The 20,881-nt window shown below is 34.0% G+C and overlaps 1 protein-coding gene across 3 annotated transcripts in view; it reads right to left on the reverse strand.

The window, feature by feature from the left end:
- Nucleotides 1-1,028: 1,028 nt before the first annotated feature.
- Nucleotides 1,029-20,881, reverse strand: part of LOC145286193 (uncharacterized) — a 60,833-nt gene continuing 40,980 nt past the window's right edge. For all 3 annotated transcript variants that reach the window (XM_080134989.1, XM_080134990.1, XM_080134991.1), the window contains exons 4-8: nt 19,146-19,278; nt 11,430-11,569; nt 9,316-9,390; nt 5,518-5,639; nt 1,029-1,367 (exon numbers count right to left, since the gene is read on the reverse strand). In XM_080134989.1, the coding sequence (XP_079991115.1) occupies nt 1,178-1,367; nt 5,518-5,639; nt 9,316-9,390; nt 11,430-11,569; nt 19,146-19,278 (660 nt within the window). In that variant the 3' untranslated portion in view covers nt 1,029-1,177. The remainder of the gene's footprint in view (nt 1,368-5,517; nt 5,640-9,315; nt 9,391-11,429; nt 11,570-19,145; nt 19,279-20,881) is intronic.

The raw sequence follows: 20,881 nt of genomic DNA on the forward strand, positions 1-20,881 counted from the left end.
GGTTTCAATATTTTTATACACGTAGAACTTTGTTTTTTAGGTTTTTAGGCTTTTTTATGTTTTCTCTTATAATTTCTGAAAGCTTCCTATCATTTTAACATTACTTATCCTTTTCAATCCAAGAAAATAAATTAACTGTATATCTTTTTCTTCTTTTTTCCTGATGAACTCATGTAAGTCTTTGAAGATTTGCTTGGTATATTCATGCCATCCAACGAAACACGAGTAACACACAGCAATAAAACAATATGTGAATGAAGTGAATACTTCTGTGACTTTGGAACGTTTAATAAAGTTATATAAATGCTCTGAAAGTGTAAATCCATTTTTATTGAGCTTAATTAATTGTGGCAATTTTGAATAACTTTATTGAATATATACATTAGTACATATGTGTTTATAAATGCGTGTGTGTGTATATATATATATATATATATATATATATATATATATATATATAATGTACGGGAGAGAGAGAATTGGGTATTTTAGTAGTACATGATGTATATGTAAACATTTCGAAGAGTATTATTACATATATAAGAGTATATATATATATATATATATATATATATATATATATATATATATAATATATTTTTTAATAATCATAATTCAAATATTGAGCAAAGTATTATATTAAGTATATTTTCTTTAACAAATTGAAGCAAACTCAGTTAGCTTATTACCAATACCATGGTATAACAACAACGGATGAAAATTGGCATGACATAATCAAAATTTGATTTGTCAGCTTAAATACTATTCAGGTGCAACTTTTAAAACCTGGTCAACATGATTGTATATATTGGAAATAAAAAGATATAGACTTGTGTCTAGGGTAAATTCGTTTTCATTTGAAATTCTTGCAGCAGAATGCTAATGAAAGAAACAAGTTTGTTTTTATATTGTCTCCCTTGAATAAGTACTAAGCCATCTCTAGTCTAAGATTACCTCCCTTTAATAAGAAATCCTCAGTCTAAATTATTATTTATGCTCGTACAAAAATACTATAAGTTGAATAAAGCTTCTTTTAAGCTTTTTGCATGTTTTTATTGGGTTAATTTTATTATTAAAACTCAGATTTTAAATTATGATTACATTTTTGTATTGTTAATCAAATGTAAAAAAACAAAAAGACAAAATAAAATAAAAAAAAAAAAAAAGAAAAAATTGTTCAGTGGTGGTTTTCGGCTAAGTCCATGTTGATGTAGAGTGGATTCTTGGCAGAAGAAAGGGCTCGTATGGCCAAGTAAGAGAGGAAACCTGTACTGTTGAAGCCTAAACCTTGTGAATCCATTATCTGTTTGTAAGAGTCTGCTTCCTTCTGATACTGGAATGTAATTGCTTCAACTTCAGCGTGTGCTCTGAAAATATACAAGTTAAAACCATTCTACAAACACTGTTTCTTTTTAATGAATTGTGAAAAAAAAAAATTGATTAAAAAATTCTTAATATTTATTTTTTTTAAATATTAGAACCAACAATCACGAGGTTCTTTGCTCAGCAACCGAGAAGGCTAACATGCTTGCCAGTCGGTTTGCCTCAAACTCCACACTGGACCCTCTAAACCACCCCCTACCTTAATTTCCTATGCGGACAGACACCACGCTAGACGACCTGAAAATCACCCCTGCTCAGGTGCATGCTATCATAAAAAACCTTGACACTTCCAAAGCATGTGGACCCGACCTCATCCCAGCTGTGCTATTAAAAAAGTGCTCAGCCGAAGTAGCTCCAGTTCTCTCCAAACTCTACAACAAATGCCTTAATGAATCTTGCTTTCCGAGCTGTTGGAAAACTGCTTCTGTAGTACCAGTATTCAAGAATTCTGGCGAAAGAACTGACCCATTAAATTATCGCCCTATTAGCCTCCTCCCACTTTTTGCCAAAATATTTGAGACCTTAATTAACCATGCTCTAGTCCAGCACCTTACAGATGCTAAACTTCTGACCGACCGTCAATATGGATTTAGACAAGCCTGTTCCACGGCAGACATCCTCACTGTAATCTCTGAACGCATATACCATTCACTGGACAAAGCGGGAGAGGGAAGAGCGGTAGCTCTAGATATATCTAAGGCTTTTGACAGGGTATGGCATGAGGGTCTCCTCAGGAAGATTAGATCTTACGGTATCACTGGTAGAATACTTAACGTAATTAAATCCTTCTTAGATAAGAGAAAAATCCAGGTTGTCCTCGACGGTCGTACATCTAAACAATATGATATAAATGCGGGAGTGCCCCAAGGATCTATCCTGGGACCTCTGCTGTTCCTGATATTCATAAATGACCTCCCCGACAAGATTGCCTCTGAGATGGGGATATATGCTGATGACACCACACTCTATAGCAGGCACGACAGGAAAACAAACGAACATATATCTAAAGTAATGGCAGAAACACTAGAGGATGACCTCCAATCAGTAGTGGAATGGGGACAAAAATGGATGGTAACGTTCAATGTCACCAAGACAAAACTGGTTTCATTCAATAATTACAAGAAACCTTCTCTACCACCTATAGCAATGGCCAACGACTCTTTATATGAGAGTACGTCTCTCAAGCTCCTTGGCCTAACGTTCACTGGAAACATGAGTTGGAACAGTTACATCGAGGGCATTGCCAGGGCCGCTGCAAGGAAGGTGGGCTCTCTCTACCGTGCTAGAAAACTTTTAACAACCGAAAGTATCCTGTACCTCTATAAGGCCACTATTCGCCCATGTATGGAGTATTGCTGTCATATTTGGGCCGGTGCATCGGCTACTAGTCTCTCGCTCCTTGACAGGGTTCAAAAGAGAGTCGCAAATCTGATAGGCCCTAAACTGGCATCAAAACTTCAGCCTCTGTCCCATCGTCGAAACGTTGCATCCCTCTGCCTGTTCTACAAGTATTATAATGGTGAATGCTCTGAAGAACTGCAAGCACTTGTGCCCCCACGACGTGAACACCCTCGACAGACCCGACAAGCTTCAAAATCCCACCCCCACACTGTAGAGATCCCTAGATGTAAAAGATCCTTCTACTCCAGTAGTTTCTTCCCCAGAACTGCTAGACTTTGGAATTCCATTCCGGGTCACTGCTTCCCCAACTGTACTGACATGCATAAGTTCAAGTGCAACGTGAACCAACATCTTGCTGCCCTAATTCCTACATAGTACCCCAGTAGATGTTTCCCCTGATAGTAGCCCCCTTCACCAAAGTGGCAATGTGCCTTGTTTGGGGTGAAAATGTAATAAAAAAAAAAAAATAAATAAAAAAAAATATATATGTTTCACTTTATTTCAGTCGAAGATCTCAAAAATCAACACTTGATCTCTATATGAGATATACAGATATTCAAATATTTCATTAAGTTCTCCTTTACCTTGCAAACGTTGAGTTAGTAAAGAAGTTAATATCATTTTTCCTCTCTTCAATTGATCAGTTAAACATGTTCTAGTATATCTTTTTTGTGGTCTCTTGGTTTTACTGGATTCCAGGACAAGAATACATCTAGTCTGGTGGAGTATCCAGCTTAGTGCTGTTACCATATACAACATCACTTGGAGAAGATGCACCATTTCTCATATAAGCCACTGCAGGTTGGCCATACAGAGGAGATCTTATTTAGCCTGCATACTATGTGATTTTGGATATTTGGTCAGAGTTTACTTGTAGAGAAAAGTATCATCATGCCAGGTTGTCCTGACAAACCCATGTAGAGAGACCTTAGACACTCAAGGATACTGTCTAATTCAATGTCTTGCATTCAAGTGTGTGTGTGTATATATATATATATATATATATATATATATATATATATAAAGCTATTTATATGGAAACACAAAAACCTACCCTAAATCAGGTCGCATTCCGAAATGGTTACAACACACTTAAACGCCTTGGATAATCCCCCCCCCCCTCACACCTAACCCGTTCTGGCCATTGCCCATAGAACTGGCACACTCTCCCGTTCCCCATGATACTAACCCCCCCCCCCCCAACCGCTGCCAGCACACCCACTGACCTTCACTCGCAACTACTATTTGAATAAATCTACCCATAATTCCCAACAAGCCTTTCACACAAATTCACAAAAAGTTAAGCTAAAAAAACGCAGACACTTCGAGAAGAAAAATATGCTTGGACTATACATCCATACCTTCAATGTATATACAAAAAAGATAATACAAAACGGTGTCTATTTACATTATAGCAGAACTGGTAAATAATGAAAACTTGAAGGTGCTCAATACTATTGCAGAGCAATATTATCGATCCAGTAACTTCGTCAGACTTGGACACTTCTGTCCAAGTCTGACGAAGTTACTGGATCAATAATATGATTCAGTAACAGAAACATGTGTAACTAAACAGATAAAATGGTAATAAAATAATATATATATATATATATATATATATGTGTATATGTGTGTGTGTGTGTGTGTATGTAAAATATATTTTAAAAGCTTACATAAAAAATTACTCTTTAAATTTAAATGCTTTGCAATAAAAACATATTTTACATTTTTTTTTTAAATATTTTTCATGTAAACTTTTAAAAAAAATTAAAAAATAAATATTTTAATGTAAAGATTAAAAAAATATGCTTTTATTGCAAAAAAAGTAAAAGGGGAAAATTTAGAAAAAAGAAACCTCTTTAGGCGATAGCATTTTGAAGCTAAATGCTTCTCATCAGAAGAAGAGAAGGGCCGGAATTATACAAAATGCAAATATAAAAATTGGCTTAATAACATAAAAGGAATAGCTTCTGTTTTTCTTCACTTTTCCCCTTTTACTTTTCCTTGTTGGTCTGATGACATAATAAAGTTATAACTTTTATTTCTCATCTTTCATCTATAATATAAATCTCTGCCTGTTTAAATGCATGCCTGAATGTAGTTTGTATGTTTGTATATCCCGGAAAAACTTTTGACAGAGGTGACGGATTTTCACGAGATCAGTATCATTTTGAAGCTCAACCCTTCAGACGACAAATATAAAAACAATTGGCAAAAACATTAATTCCTTCACCCTTAACTGGGCACTTTTCTACAGGGAGGGGCCGCTTTTTCACCGATATTTTCGAAAGTCATCCCCTCTTCCTGATTGACTAGCCTTAATTTAAACCTACATCACTTCCTGTTTGGCGATGAGCATAACAGCTAACGAATCACTTTTTTTTTTCCTTCGCAGTACAGGTTGGAGTCTGCCTGCCTACTACAGCTTTTTTCTTTTGTGCTCGCAATTTTCCTTTTTTATTTTGCTCAACCAACACCCTTACACACACTCCACTTTCTCCACCTTTGCATCAGGGGTTCAAGCCTGCCTGCATACTACAACTTTCTTTCTTTTTTTTTTTGCTCAACACACAGCTACAAACACAAATTTATCATTACACCCTGTACACTAGCAAGACTTGAAAAGAAAGCAGAAGTCATAAAGAAAATGTTTTATTTAATAATTTAATTTCTCCACAAAATCCTAAAACATTGTTATTGTCACAGTTTTAAAAACAAGAAACTTAAACTTACTGCTTTACTTTGATCCTGGATTCAGAACGAGCTTTTTCAATAATGATGTTATACTGAGTCTTGGCCTCAATTTCTTTAGTTTTAGCTGCGGTCAGTTTTTTGGGTTGTTCCTGCTTGGCAACCTAAAAATAAAAAAAATAAATAAAAACAATTGCATAATAAACCTGATCGCAAAGTCGAAGTCAATCGAGCCAGAATCAATGTGTTAGAGTCAGAGCTTGTTCATTTAATTTGGATTATTCAGACTATTGAATAATTTGTATTTTATTTAAAATTTTATAAGATATATGCTTATGAAATTATAAAAATGAAATTGTTTTTAATTTTAGAAATAAAAGTTTGCTGAGGAGATTTTATTTTGACCGCGAATACTGTTATTTTGAATATTTAGCCAGAGTTTACTTGTAGGAAAAAGTATTTTTATGTTAGGTTGCTCTAACAAACTCCTGTACAGAAAGATCTTGGACACTCAAAGACAGTGTCTAGTAGGCATAATATATATATATATATATATTATATATACTATATATATATACACACTGAGTATAAAATAGGCATTCAAGTATTATTCAAACACTACTGTTACTTCTCTTTTCGCAAAGCAGTGAATTAATAGCAACACTAGTCATTGAAGCAATGTGGTTGCTATGGAAACTAGTCATAAAAAATGTTAAGTGGCAGTTTTAGTCATTTAGAACTGCTTTAAAGCTTTACCGCTCACTCATTTTTTTTTGACCAAATTTAAAACAATTATTACTGTTTTTATATATATTGTGAAAAGAAAATTTTCATATCTCATTCAGTAAAACAAAAGTTATGATGAATTTACTGGTGTTCAAAATCATAAAAAAAAAAAAAAAAAAAAAAAACGTAAGGAGGTGAGCAACATTTTTTATGACTAGTTTCCATAGCAACCACATTGCTTCAATGACTAGTGTTGCTATTAATTCACTGCTTTGCGAAAAGAGAAGTAACAAGTGAAACAGAGAATGAAAGGGAGATAATTGGGGAGATTTTATTGAAAGCAGGCGAGTGCCATACATTGTTATTACATATGTGTATGTTATGTTTATGAGGGCAGAAAAATAAGACTGAAATTAAACAAAGAACACATGATTTTACTGGGAGCCAGGAAAAATCATGGATTACAATAGAAAAATCACAGCATGAAAAGTAATATGGTAAAGCTTAAACATGGAAAAGTAAAGGACTAGTTGTTAAAACTGAAAAAGAAAAGGACAAGATATTCTAGTAAAAAATATTATAAATTTATAACTTAAAATATTCCAGCATTAAGAATTTTTTTTTAATTCAATTTATAACATTATATAATCAATAGTGATGTGACAACAGCATATTCTTTTTATTGTTTTGACTCTTGAGTATATATCTCTTAATATTTTATATGTTTTTTATGTAGACTAATGTGGTTCTTGGTTGATTAAGTGTGTCTGTGTTGGACATATACTTGAGAGTCAAAAGAATGAAAAGAATATGCTGTTGTCACAGCCCTAATAATCACTTTTTAACGCTGCAATATTTTAAGTTATAAATTTATTTCTTTTACTATAATATCTTGTCCTTTTCTTTTTTTTTTTTTAACATGGAGTTCACCACTTATCAAGGCCCAATGGCTACTCAGGGATAAGGGTTATTGTGTGTGCAGTAATCAAAGGGATAGTGTAGCAATAGTATTGGAGAATTTGTAAGGTGTCATTATTTAGAGGGGGGGCGGTTCATCAGGAATTTATTTGTGTTGGACTTGAAGACATCCAGGTTGAAGTCGAGAGGGAAACAGGCAAGCGGAACAGAGTTCCACAGGCGTGCAGTTCTAAGGGAGAAGTTTTGTTCATGGTATCTACGTTTTGATTTAGGCACAGTTTTAACAACTATTTTAATATATATCATGTCCAAAAACATTTTATTTCCTTTTGGTGGATTGATTGTTGCTATTTCTTCTGATGAGTTAAGGATAAAATAGATTCACTGATTGATATAATTATGTGATTGATTTTGTGCTACAAAACAGATACTGTCAAGAATTGTAAATGTCAACTGAATTAAATTAATAAATTGCAAGATGGTCAACATCATGAAATTTGGAATATAGACTTTTGTCATTAATTCATTATATTCATTCATTATATGCTCTGTAATTACATTGAGCGTCTTAAATAAGGATTGGTATATATAAAAAAGAAATATAAGTGAATAAAGAATATTTCCACATATATATATATATATATATATATATATATATAACAATAATAATAATATATATTAGTATATTTGGGCAGCATTTTTCTCTTATACAGGTTTTATTGAACAGCAGGGATAATTCCTGTTTTGCGATCAATTTTTTAAATTTAGTGGGGCAATGTTTGAATGTTCTGTTCAAGTATAAAAAGAAATTTGCCATAATCACGAAGTTTTCAACTTCTATGAGCCGTCTTCTGGCGAATGATAAATTAAAAAATGGTGAATTAAAAAATTGTTTGGCAAGTGTTGGATGTGTCCCATCTCCCAAAGTGTTTGTCATCTTTCGGCATTCATTCCCATCTCATTAACCCTTATCTTCGAGTGGCTCAATTTAACATCCCTAAATTTTAGAAAGAGGTCTTATTTGTTATTTTAAAAATATTTTCTTTCACACAAATCTACAATAATATAGAAAAAAAATAGAAAAATCCAGAAGGTCTCAGAACTTTCCAGAACCTTAAAAAAAGATTGAGAGAGATCTAGAACATATTAATTCTCAGTGACGCTCTCTATAAAAGGAAGTTTTCGCACTAACTCAGCAATTGCTGGTTTGCCGATGTGATGAGTTCAACCTCAACTCTGGCGTGATTCTAGGGTTATAAATCCAGCCGTAAGAATCCTCTTTAAAACCTGTTAACAAAATGTAACTTCTTTAAAAATTTTTTTTGCTTGAATAGTTCAAATTACTCAGCATACTCCTCCTTCTCCTCTTTCATCAACTACCTCTTACTGCTTTTTCATCTGTTAAATGAAAAAATAATTTTTGGTTTGTTTTCGTTTATGCTAAATGTTTCTTTTTTGTGTATGTGTGTTAAGTAAAGATGGTTATAGTCAGCTGCTGGAATCATTCAAATTACTCGGCATACTCTAACCTCCTTCATCAACTTCCCTGCTTTACTGGGGTCACTCTCTGCTGAAGTAAAAATATTTTTGGTTTGTTTTTTTTGTTTTTGTGTGTGTGTGTGTGTGTGTTAAGTAAAGATGGTTATAGTCAGCTAACATACTTCCTGATTTTCTACAGAGCATTACCAGAAGCTGTGACAAGGCAAATCAGTTCCTTCGCTTTTATGTATTGGATATGTTTTTTGTTTTATGTTTGAAACTTTGGTATTTTGATTTCAATAATTTCATTTCTTATTTTGATTTCAATTTTATACTTTCATAAACATATATTTATTATATAAATTCAAATAAAAAACTTATTTTTAAAATTTCAAATAAAACAACACTTATTTTTATTTCTATATTTTTGTTAATTTTTATTGTATACTTTACAATAATGTCTTTTTCTCTTATTTTATTTCAATAAATCGCTTCAAAATAGAAATACTGAAGAACAAAAAGATGGAGGAACTGATTTGCCTTGTCACCACTTCTGGTAGCGCTCCACTGAAAGTTAGGAAGTATATTAGCTGACTATAACCGTAAAGATTATATTTAAATTTATCTGTTGTCCTCATTTAATTTCGGGTTTTGCTACACTTTTAACCACATAGAACTTAAATTACTCATTAGTAAAGCAAAAAAAAGGAAACTTACAAGAATATCTTCCCTAGCTCTTTCTTTACTTCTGATGGCCGCTTCATATTTACTCGGACGCTTGATGTTATTTACCTGCAAACAAATAAAAGATATATCAACAACAAAAAAGAAAAAACAAAATTGTTGTGACCAGATTGTCTTCATGATATGCTAAAACAACATATAGTGGGAGGCAATATTCATGGGTCCTGCAAATTCCTATTATGATTATATTTTTTTCCACCTCCAAAGAAGGTATATAGAACTGAAGTGTACCATGATGGGGGGCAGGGGGGAACGACGGCGTGATGTCTTTGCTGTTGCGCCCATCGCCAAACCAGAAGTGGCAAAGATTTAAATTAAGGCTAGTCAATCGAAAAGAGGGGATAACTTTTGAAAATATCGGGGGGAAAAAAAAAAACAAAACAAAAAAAACATGACCCCTCCCTGAGAAAACTTCCCAGTTAAGGGTGAAGTAATTAATGTTTTTAGCCAATTTTTCGATATTTATCGTCCGAAGAGTCAAGCATCAAAATGATACTGATCTTGTGAAAATCCGTCGCTTTTGTTGAAAGTTTTAGGCATACATACATACATACATTTAAACAGACATTTTCGCTTTTATATAATAGACTAACGGGGGTACTCGGCGTTGCCCGGGTGTTTGTAGGTGTGTGTAGTGTTAAATAAAAAAGAAACCGGGGGGGGGGGGGGTCGAACCGGAAGTCCTGAGGCAAAGTTTGAAAATAAAATCGGCCAGCCAGAATGAGTTACTGAAAGATGTTTGAATTTATTTAAGTAAGAACCAAATTGACAGGTGCGCACCCGGAAGTCGTTGAGCATTATGACGATGACGACGTAGGTTTGTTTGTTATAAGCGAAGTAAAAAAGAAAACGTTTTAATTAAAACGTTGAAAAAAAAAAAAACCACAAAAAAACTAACGCAAGGCAAACGAACAATGAAAACAGAAAAACGAACACGTGAAAAATGGCTTAATAAGCCTGTTTCGATATTAAAATTTTAAAAATCGGTGAGTACCTGGGTGTTTTTGGGGTATGTGGTCGGGGGTGGATAAGCGAAGTAAAAAAAAACAAAACAGAAAAACGAACGTTACGTGAAAAATGGCACACTGCTTCAATATTTAAATTTAAAAAATAAAAAAAAATTTAAAAAAAAAGACATCTCACACCACGATTCGAACCCAAAACATTTAGATAATGACCCAACGCTCTAACCAACTGAGCTAACACAACATACATGAAATTCAGTCAGTTCTTCAACTATTTAAACTAAATCAGGCCATGACGTCATCTGACGAATGCGTAGAACCGGTCGTCGTCATGAGAGGACGGTTTTTGTTTATGGTTGCCAACTGTATTTTGTTACAGCTTGGTCTTCCAGAGATTGTTTCCAAATATCTAAGTTTTTTGTTTTTTTTTAATAGGCCAGTTGCTCCTATCACAACCGGTATAATACATATTTCTTCCAGGGATCATGTTTTTAAATCATTTTTTAGGTCCTGATATTTTGTTATTTTTTTCATGTTCAGCTCTACAGGGTGACCCCCCCCCCCCAAGAAAAACAAAAGCTAAATGGAGGCCATCTAGAACATATGCTGTAGAACGGAGAAAAAAAGGCCAAAGACCCTAGTGCTTTGATGTGATGTTTTAAATATAATAAATTAGTTATGACCAAAGTTTCATTTCATTCGGACAAAACACTAAGAAATGGGGCATAATTAGATTTGGGGCCCGTTTTTTTTTTTGGGGGGGGGACACCCTGTATAGTCATTTGGGACGATAACATCAATAATGAGCACAGTTCTTTCGGGTTTGTTCTATATTACAATGTCTGATTTAACAGCCTTGTCTTTTATGTTTCTGCACATCTTTATGTCTTTGTAATAGAACACTGTTACCTTTCCGTTTGATGTTATCGGTGGTGGCTCATGTTCCCAAATGTTCGATAATCTGTTAAGTTGCATTATCAGAAAGTGTATGACGTTTTGTAATCTTTTTGAATTGTCTCCCCCTATTCCAAGTGGAACTCTTCAAAAATGAAAACAAAAATAAAGAGTAAAACTGAACAAGCAGTCAAAAGTTGAGTTTTTTCTTTTTGTTTTAATACTAACTTGTATTCCAGAGACATCGGCATGCACGCTGTTAAAACGTGCCTCGATTTTCTTCATGACAAGCGACTGAAAAGCTTCGCGAGTTTCTTGGAACTGTGCTGTTGTGTAGTTGCTGCAGGCTTCATGGATGGCTGCTACTCCTGAAACACAAAATAAGCAAGATGAAAATATTTGTTTTTGTTCTATCATATTGTTCCATCCTTATGAACATTTATTTACTTAAAGGTATGTGACGGTGATCAAATGGTTAACAACATGATCTGACAATCTGGGTGTTCCAGGTTCGAATCCAGTTCCTTCCACAACAATCACTTACAATTTAGAATGTTGGCAACTTTCTCATATGTCCCTCCCGATGTCTTTCTAGAAAGAATTCAGACTAGAAAAATATTGGGGGAAACCAATGACAACAAAAAAATCTTTGAATCTATATGATATAATGATGATTTAAAAAAAAAAATTGCGTTTTTTTTTTTTTTAATGTTTTGGCATTTTTAAGATGAGGATTGATAATTTGTTTTAGTTTATACACGTTCCTTGGGGTGGTACGAATATGCACTTGTGTGTCCACTGTACTGAGCATGATCAATTGCATTGCGCTGGTCCAAAGTTGTTTGTATTATTTGAATTATTCAAAAGGACCCATGGCATAGTCGATAAAGTACTTGGTAAAATTCAGTTGTTGTAAGTTATACAATTCTATAGGCTACAGACTGATGTACGAAGGTCATTCCAAAAGTAAAGCCTCCTATTTTTTTTTTTTATTTAATTCAAAAAAAGTTGAAGAGCTACAAAGATGTAAGAGGCACAATTAAAATGAGCAACGTTTTGTGCTCCAAAATTTATTTTCTACATAGTCACCACCATTCTCAATGCACTTTTGCCAGGAACTTAATGACGCATCTTTGCTTCTGACGCACGTTCGTGACAGGGGCTGCTTTCTTAGAGTCATACACCATCAATATCTGCAACAAAGAGATGAAACTTTCAGGTCATGAATGCATAAGTTCAGTCATCATAACAATGCAATTTACAATTCCTTCTGATCCATTCAGGTGGAATAAAAATAGGAGGCATTACTTTTGGAACACCTCTCAAAGAAAACACTGGAATTTCGATGGGCTCCTACTAGTTTTTTTAATGTTACGTTCAAAAATTTTTTTTTTTTTCTTTCACTCACCTTCACTCACAACCAGGCATGTTGCCACTTGGACGTAAGGGGCTACTAATTGAGACGATGCTTAAGAAAGATTAAGATGCTGATTTACATTGCATTTGAACTTCGGCATATCAGTACAGTTTGGGAAGCAGGCAGCAGGAAAGGAATTCCCAAGTCTAGTCATTCTAAGGAAGAAGCTATTAGAGTAGAAAACGTTTTTACATTTACCTGCCTTATCTAGTAGATGTATACTTATCTAGTACATGATGTATACTTATCTAGTACATGATGTATGCATTCAGAGATGACCGTTAAAACATCTGCAGTTGAACAACATTGCCTAAATTCATACTGTTTGTCAGAAAGAAGATTAGTTTTGCAAGGTGGTGGACTAGTGCTTGATTGATTAGCGTCGCAAAGATTTTAGCAAAGAGGGGGAGGAGACTCATAGGACAATAATTGAGAGGGTCGGTCCTTTCACTAGAATTCTTGTACACTGGTATCACAGAGGCCATCTTCCAGCTATTAGGGAAGCAGGATTCAGCAAGGCATTTTGTTGTAGAGTTTGGAAAATACAGGGGCTAGCTCAATTGAGTATTTTTTAATTAGTATAGCAGGGATGAGATCAGGTCCACACGCCTTGGAGGTGTCTAAGTTCTTTATGATATCGCGGACATGAGAAGGGGTGATTTTCAGATCATCAATTTTGGCTTCCGTCTGCATAGGGAACTTTGGGAGGGAGTTGTTTGTTCTAGGGTGGAGTTGGAGGCGAATCACCAAGCATGCAGTTTTGCATTTTTGGTTGCCGTGCTGCAACCTTTTGGTTGTTGGATATTGGGGGAATTACTGATTGCCCTTTATTATTCAGTTTAAATTCAACATATAGCAAACTTAGCACTTGCATAAACCAACTTTCCGCTACAATTACAAAATGGACATTTAACTAAATAACAGTGAGGGGGTAAAAAAAAAAAAAAAAGTTTTAAGCAAATGGGGATCATCTGCTATTTACCATGTATCTGTTTCAGAGATTTAAAAACAGGACGGCTGCCCTACAGAAAATACTACTTTCCCAATAAGAAATCTAGACAGAATCTAGTTACTATTTTGCTATTATATAAATTGACAACAAAAAAAAAAAAAAAAAAAAAAAAAATGATATAATATATATAAGTAGATAAACACATAGATTAATAATAGATTAATAAAAGTATAAAACTATTTTAAGAACTAATCTGTGGCACGTCAATCTCTACTTATATATTAAGGGCCCTTTGTGTGTGTATGTGTGTGTGTGTGTGTGTGCATGCATGCGGGGGGGGGGGTATGTGTGTTGTATGTGTGTTTTTCCACATGGATTCCAAAATGATTGAGCCGATTTAAAAAAAAAATTTCACACAACTGTACTACATCTGTCTGGGGGTGTTCTTAGACAAGTTGTGCATTGGAATGCCACCAATCTATAATAAAAAATTTTTTTTTAAATCCGAATACAGAAGGAACAGTCCGATTCTGACCAAACTTGAAACTTTCATACAGCCAAGCATTACAAATACATTTGAGAAGTTTTATCACCGCACAAGCAGAAGGGCCCGGCATATATAATCAACAGTAAGTTCTTTGATAAGACAAGGGCATGTTCGAAATAAATGTTTCTGTATAAAGCACAATTGGATTATGATACTTGATGTTTGCATTTTAAAAATGCCATTATATAAAAATAATTTTATGAAATCAATATATAACATAGCGCAGATGCACGTATATAAATGTATTATGAAATCAATATATAGCAGATGCACGTATATAAATGTATTATGAAATCAATATATAGCTGATGCACGTATATAAATGTATTATGAAATCAATATATAGCTGATGCACGTATATAAATGTATTATGAAATCAATATGTAGCAGATGCACGTATATAAATGTATTATGAAATCAATATATAGCAGATGCACGTATATAAATGTATTATCAACTCAATATATAGCAGATGCACGTATATAAATGTATTATGAAATCAATATATAGCAGATGCACGTATATAAATGTATTATGAAATCAATATATAGCAGATGCACGTATATAAATGTATTATCAACTCAATATATAGTAGATGCACGTATATAAATGTATTATGAAATCAATATATAGCAGATGCACGTATATAAATGTATTATGAAATCAATATATAGCAGATGCACGTATATAAATGTATTATGAAATCAATATATAGCAAATGCACGTATATAAATGTATTATGAAATCAATATATAGCAGATGCACGTATATAAATGTATTATGAAATCAATATATAGCAGATGCATGCATATAAATGCAGGAGAACTGACATCACTATTAGGGAAAAAAGGACTATAAAAAAAAGAGAATGTTTGAGATCTCGGCAGCGAGGCATGTCACGCGTCCTCCCGGTGCACCGCGATAGGTCTTCAACTAAAGCAGGCCATCAATTGATTTGATTAAAAAATGAGCAATGTCATTGATTTCAATGAAAATAAAAGTGTTGGAGGTCTGAAATATTTGTTAATCTTTATTCAATCCCAGGCAATGTCAAATCTCCTTGCCAGTTAGCATATAAAATTATATAAAAATCAAGATGTATTAAACTAAAAAAACTTAAGTACCTTTGGTGCCAGGATAAAAGGAAGATCTCACTAAACAAATCTAAAAAAAAACTAATAGATAGTCTAAAGAAGACTTCAGTATTTTATAAAATTTTTTTAAAAAACTGCAGTTTAAAATTCCTAGGAATGCTAACAACATACATACACCCCGTGCCAGAATTATATGCAAATCGATATTTTTGTTCTAACTGATAGTTTTCAATGAAAATTTATGAAATTTAGCACGTTATATTGCAAGCTAACACACGCGCAGATCTAACATTTTAAGCTAATCTGCACAGTAATAAACAATTGGCAGCCATTTTAGTGATTTGCATTTTTTTCAGCGTGCCAACTTTATATGCAAACTAATGCTAAAATATGGTGAAGTGCTACAAGATCATCGAAACATTGATTATTCTAGGAATTTGTAAATTGAGAACAACAATAATAAAGAACAAACAACTTCAATATGGTTTCATAGTACAATCAATATCATATATAATTACCATTTTTATTGACAGGAGCAAAAAGCCTTTGGTCTATTGAAGATGTCAAACTTTCGATTTCATCTGATGAAATGTCTTTGGCAGCAGTCAGAATAGCATTCCAGAGGTTATCCTTGGAGTTGTACTGCCTTCCTCCGGAGTAAATATTTTGTTTCAAGATGCTCCACAGATTTTCGATGGGATTTAAATCTGGAGAACAGGCTGGCCATTGCATTATTTTCCCATGTCTGACAAAAACTCCAAATATTCAGTGGCTATCCCTGCAGAATGAGACGGTGCATTATCATGCATGAATACCATCTTTTTCCGGAATGCCAAATTCTTCTTGTGTCAGAGTTCCAAGTGTTCCTTAATGAAGTCAATGTAGAGTTTGGCGGTAATTTTCACTCCATCTGCGACTCTGAATTGTCCTACCAGCTCATTGCAAATGCTTTCAGCACAGAACATCACACCACCACCTCCTTGTTGATGCCTGGTCCTTTGGGAACGTAGACCCTCATTATGGTACCATCCTCCCCTCCACCCATTGGGTCCATCAAGGGTCGCTTGACACTCATCGGTGAACAAAACAGTTTGAAAATTCACCTTCATGTGATCTCTTGCCCACTCCATTCTCTTTTTCCAAATTTTGCAGTCGTCCTCAGGATACGGCAACGAATTGATTTAGGCACATCAGGAACACCAGCTTTTTCAAAAACTTGTTTGCTAGTTTCAAGTGGGTTACAGCGAACTTCTCTCTTGATCTTGCTCATTGTTTGACGTGACAGATATGATTTCTTACGAATTTTCCCCTTTGTCAGAACATCCGCTGCAAAGTTGAGGGTTAGTACAATATTTTTTTTATTGTACGATGATCACGGTGTAATTCTTTGGAAATCTTATTATGGAGCCTTTGAACAATTTTAGACTTCTCAGCTTGACTTAAAGCACGTTTACGTCCCATCTTGCATATAAAATTGCCACGCTGAAAAAAAACTGCAAGTCACCAAAATGGCTGCCGTTTGCTCGCTATTGCGCAGATCAGCTTAAAATTTTATATCTGCGCATGCGTTAGTGTTGCTGTATAACATGCGAAATTTCACGAATTTTCATTGAAAAACTATCGGAGTTAGAACAAAAATATCGATTTGCATATAATTCTGGCACGGGGTGTGTGTGTGTATATATATATATACACACATACTAACAGGCCACCCAGCACTGCCTGGTCATAAAATATGCATAAATATTATATTTTAATTCATGTAGAAACTAAGATATGTGCATGCGAGTACTATGTTTTTTCTATAAAAAAAAAAAAAAAAAAATACTCAAGCTGAGATCAAAACCAAAATCTAAAGACAGTCAGTCAAACACGATAACCATTAGGCCAGCTTGACACATTCTTTAAACATTGTTTTTAAACCTACTTATTCTAACATTATGTGAACAATTACTGCATGCAGTCGTGAAACAGTTGACAAACAGATAAAAATCTGATGACTCCCAAGTACCAATTTTGATTCCTTAATGGCACTTTTTTCCACATGTCTGAATATCCTATATACCAAATTTCAAGTTTTTAGATCTTTTTTTTTTTTAACGGCATATCAACTCTTTTTGGGTTATTTAATGCTGAATCCAGTTATTTTGAGAATAGTATTCGATGTTGTATCCAGTTATTTTATGAGATTGTTATTCTTCAAGCTCTTTGTATTTTCACTCGTTAGTTCGTAGCTTTTGATTTGGTTGTTTTATAGTGGATTTTGTCATTTTTGTTCTCTGCCTTGCAGAATATGATTGGGTTTTGCAATGGGAGGGGGAAAAGGGTTACACTATTATTAAGTCCTGTATTATGAATGTAGTTATATTGTTGATAGTGTTTTATATTCAAATTGTCCTCATTCTTAAGGAAGGTTTCTTGGAGATAAATAGCCAAAGGATTAAATTTGGTTTGCAACAATAAAATTTCATTGTAATTTGCCTACAATCCACGGCAATTCCATTATATTTTCTTGTAATTCATGAGGATTTTTTTTTTGGTTTGAGGAGTAACTTCAGTTTCCATGTCTTCTAATTCCGTAAATCTATTTGTAGTAGTAGTGGTGGCTTCTGTTTGTAGTAATTTCTTTATATTATTTTGTTTTTTGGTAGATGTATTTTTTTGTTTTTCAAGTGTGTTTTTTTTCACCACGGGGAAGACGTATTGGTGACCTGTGTGGTCTTTCTTTTAACTAATTTTGTTTTTCCTTAGTTTCGTCTTTTTCAGCATCTGCACGACGGTACTGATGATTTTTGTGGTCTTTTGATCGACTTTGTTTTCTTGGATGTTCTGATTTTGGTTGAAAATTTGTTTTATTGGTAACATTAGTTGATGATTTAATGGGATGATTAATTTTTGATATGTTTGGTTTGATTTCATTTATAAATTTGGGCCAGTCGTTTGGTCCCAATTGTAACAATTTGTTTTTAGTATTTCGTATTTGGAGTCTTCGTTAGTGATGTTGGATAATATACAACTTGAGGTGACTTGAGAGTACATTTTTTCCTTCATATATCCATCTACTATTTTCCTGGCTTCGAGGAAGATGTTTTTGGTACGTTTTATTGACACTACTTCCTTTTCTTTCTTCCAGATTCTGCATGCTCTAGCATAAGCAGGATGGTTTTCTCCAGAATTTGCACATTTGCAATCAAGATTGCAGTTATTGATAGTGTGGTCTGGATCTCTCTGGCCACATCTGCCGCACACTGCTCGTCCCCTACATGCATCCTCATGGTGCCCAAACTTCTGGCATTTAAAGCACTTAAGTGTGTTTGGTATAAAGGGTTCAACTTTTTCAACGTTGCACCCAATTTTGATTTCTTTTGGGATAGTGGGTCTATCGACCTGCATAATGTAAGTGTTTGTATGTATAGTCTGATTCTCTTTTTTATTTTAATTCTTTTAACGTTTATTACTCCTTGGTTTTTAAGTTCTTTTGCTATCTCTTCAGTAGTGCACATTGAGAGGTCTTTCGATTTTACTACACCTTTGGCTGTATTCAGATTCTTGTGTGGATAAGTTTTGATAGTTTTTGTGGAAAGTTTTCATTCCTAGGAGAAAATTGGCATGTTTTTCTCTTTCCACTTCCACCAGTAGGGTTTTATTTTTTAAACTTTTTACATTTTTGGGGGTAATATATGCCAATATAAAGTTTTTAGATCAAAAATTCATTGAGTATATGAAGTGTCCTCTCACACACACACACACTTTTCACTTTTATAGATAGATAGATAGATAGATATATAGATAGATATTTGGAAAGTGTGAAGAAGCAACGACTCTGCAGAAATTCTTTTTTGCTATATATAAACAGAAGAAAGTTTATTCAGGACATTTAAAAACTAAAACATTTAAAACATTAGACATTTAAAAAATAAAAATAAAAACTTACCCATATATTTAAGGATTTGTTTAAATCTATAAATGTTTCTGAATTCCATCACAACCTGTTTCATGTGGGCCACTTGAATTTTAAACTGGCAAGTGACATCAAGTTCAATCCTAACGCCATTAAAATTTAGGCACTAGAAGAAAAATAAAGAGAAATTGATATGAGTTGATGCTGTTCTTTGTCATTGTAGTTATCATCATCATCATCATCGGTTTTAATGTTTGTGTTACACTGTGTATTGGACAGCTTTTAGAAATTGACTTCACAATTAAGCTATCTCTGGCTACATTCAAAATTTCAAGTGTTCAGACCCAAAATTGGTGGAGGAGTTTGGTAGAGCTTTCAAAGGTCAAATTGTTGAACCTTGACAGCCAAATTTCTGGTCAAAAGCTAATTAAGAAGATTTTGCCAAATCTCAATACCCCTTGGGTTAAATCTCGAGTCTCTAGACTGAAAATTGACAAAGTTACTTGGTAGGGAAATGTACACCGACACACGCAAACATTTTCACTTTTATAGATTTTATATATATATATATATATATATATATATATATATATATATATATATATATATATGAGACACACACACACACACACAAATAAATACATATATATATATATATATATTATCCACATGGCATAAAATTTGAAATTATCCAAATGGTCACAAAACAATTAGAACGAATATGAATGCTTGATTATAAAAGCTAATAATCATGAAGCTGAATAATTGAATCAATTTATTTTAACTTTAATTTTTATTGGTATACCAGCCTGGGTGCCCAGCATTACCTGGGTGTTTGAAAAAAAAAAAAAAAAAAAAAGTAGTAGGCAGGCAGGCTCGAACCCATGATACAAAGGCGGAAAAGAAAGTAAGGGTGTTGGTTGAGCAAAAAAAATAATAGGAGTAGTACGCAGGTTCGAACCAGTAACACATCAGTGGAAAAAGAGGTGAAAAAAAACAAAACAAAACAAAAAAAAAACGGTCTCATAGATGCACCTACCGCAGTTGTGATGTCACAGGCGGTCAAAATAATGTCTTTTATGCAACGTTGTTAATGTGAGGTTTGAATGACTTGCAAAAAAATGTCAGCGAAAAAAGCGACCCCCTCCATGTAGAAAACTGCCCAGTTAAGGGTGAAGGAATTAATGATTTTGGTCAATTTTTTTAATATTTGTCATCTCAAGGGTCAAGCTTCAAAAGGATACCAATCTCGTGAAAATTCGTCGCCTCTGTTGAAAGTTTTAGGCAGACATACAAACATACATTTAAACAGACAGGTGAGATTTATATAATAGACTAGCAGAGGTACCCAGCGTTGCCCGGGTGAGGAAGACGGGGGGGGGGGTAAAAAAAAGTTTTGGTAGGTATGTAGGATCGAACCCGAAGCCCTGAGGCGAAGTTGGAAAATAAAATGTGAAAAAAACATGACACGTTCACCGATCGGCCAGCAAGAAAGAGTTACTGAAAGACGTTTGAATTTATTTAAGTAGAAAGAGAATTGACAGGTGCCCGCACCTAATGACTTAATGAGGTCAAGTGGAAATCGTGGAGTTAACATTTTCTGCGAGTGTTACGACGACGTAAGCAATAGCTAGTCAGCAGTTAACATTTTCTGCAGGACAGTTTTTAATGAGGTCAATAACGCGGTTTGTTTGTTTTTACCCAACTTTTGGGAAAACCAGCTCCCCGTTTATTAGAGGAGTGTCCAGACGAAAGTAATTGTCTGATAT

The sequence above is a fragment of the Euprymna scolopes genome, chromosome 10 (genome assembly GCF_053919585.1).
Source record: "Euprymna scolopes isolate OS-2025 chromosome 10, ASM5391958v1, whole genome shotgun sequence".
Taxonomy (NCBI): Eukaryota; Metazoa; Mollusca; class Cephalopoda; order Sepiida; family Sepiolidae; genus Euprymna; species Euprymna scolopes.